General features: G+C 43.2%; 1 protein-coding gene across 4 annotated transcripts in view; it reads left to right on the forward strand.

The window, feature by feature from the left end:
• arhgef10la (Rho guanine nucleotide exchange factor (GEF) 10-like a) overlaps window positions 1-1,385 on the forward strand; it is a 190,549-nt gene that overhangs the window by 100,606 nt on the left and 88,558 nt on the right. For all 4 annotated transcript variants that reach the window (XM_032513643.1, XM_032513642.1, XM_032513644.1 and 1 more), the window contains one exon: window positions 187-302. In XM_032513643.1, coding sequence (XP_032369534.1) covers window positions 187-302 — 116 coding nt within the window. The remainder of the gene's footprint in view (window positions 1-186; window positions 303-1,385) is intronic.

The following is a 1,385-nucleotide window of genomic DNA, read 5'->3' on the forward strand; positions in this document are numbered from 1 at the left end:
TCAAAAATCTCATTGTGTAAATAACATTTTGTTAAAGCATCACTAGACATATCAGCATTGAGGTATTTGGTCTAGAATATCGTGATATTTGATTTTCTCTGTATCGCCCAGCCCTACTTCTTTTTCTTTTGCAATATATTGGTGTTATCACAAACTCTAAGGCGTTGGATGTTGCTCGCTTCTCAGGTAAAGCGATCCTCGGGCCTCCGCGGCTCTACCAGGAGCTGCAGGAACTGCAGCATGACCTCTCTGTCGTGGAGGAGGTCACCCTCCTGGTGGGCACGCTGCAGGGGATGTACCAGGTACGTGTCGCTGCGTGTTACACTTTTACCGGGGCTGGACCGTCTCACAGGGACACTGTGTATCAAGCAACATATATAATGCAACAAAGTCGACTGAAAGGCAAGATCTCAGGCATTGGTTTTCCTCAGTCCAGCTGACTCTACGGGCCGACCCAAGGAGGCCACAGTCTGTTACATTTATCACACCACTACACACACTGGCCCTGTTCTCTCGGGGTTTGCTTTAAAAGCTTTACTTCAAATTGGCCACGTGGGTGTTCCAAACCACACAGACTGACCATCAAACGTGTTATTCTCTCCTCCAAAAACGGCTTTCAGTATCACAATTTATTCATAAGCCAGTTATCTTAAGGTATTGACTGATATATGATAATATATGTATCTATAATATATAGAAATAGGGAATGTATTCTGTGAACTACAGCTTATTTTTCAATAGCCCCTAAGCCAAGAGAACACACCGAAGAATTACAGAGGAAGCAAAGACAAAATTGAAGTGTGTACAGCTAACTTGAGTTGCCGTACTCAGTGGAAACTAAAAGAGACGCTAGATGTTTAAAATGTGATCAAGGAGCGCCTTCATATTCTTTTTGAATTGTCAAATTTCTAAAAAAAAAAAAAAGAAGAAAAAAAGCAGGAAGCATCTATCCCGTAAGCAGTGCCACGATGGTGGGAATGAGATGTTCCCTCTGATATACTAGATAGAAATGTCAGATTTGCTTCAGTATGTTACAAAAGAGCCTCTTGTGGCGTTCAAATCAGGACACTTCCCACCAGTCTGCCGCTACCACATTTACATACAGGCAGGGAGGTGTACTCCAGCAATCACCAAAGAGCCTCTCAGGCTAATGGTGGCACCTTTGCCTCCCTGCACTTAATGAGCACAATGTCCTCAGGAGGAGTGATATTGGCCTTGCACTAAATGACTGATTTTCACTTTCCACCCAGTTCTAATATTGTCCACCAACGAAACAGACAAAATGCTTTTGCACAGCCCATTGACTTCAGAAAATTGATTTGATTCTGTTTGACTTGAGGGACTAGGTTTGACTGTAACCTGGTTGCTGGTGTTGAAGTGACTTC

The sequence above is a fragment of the Etheostoma spectabile genome, chromosome 4, assembly GCF_008692095.1.
Source record: "Etheostoma spectabile isolate EspeVRDwgs_2016 chromosome 4, UIUC_Espe_1.0, whole genome shotgun sequence".
NCBI lineage: Eukaryota > Metazoa > Chordata > Actinopteri > Perciformes > Percidae > Etheostoma > Etheostoma spectabile.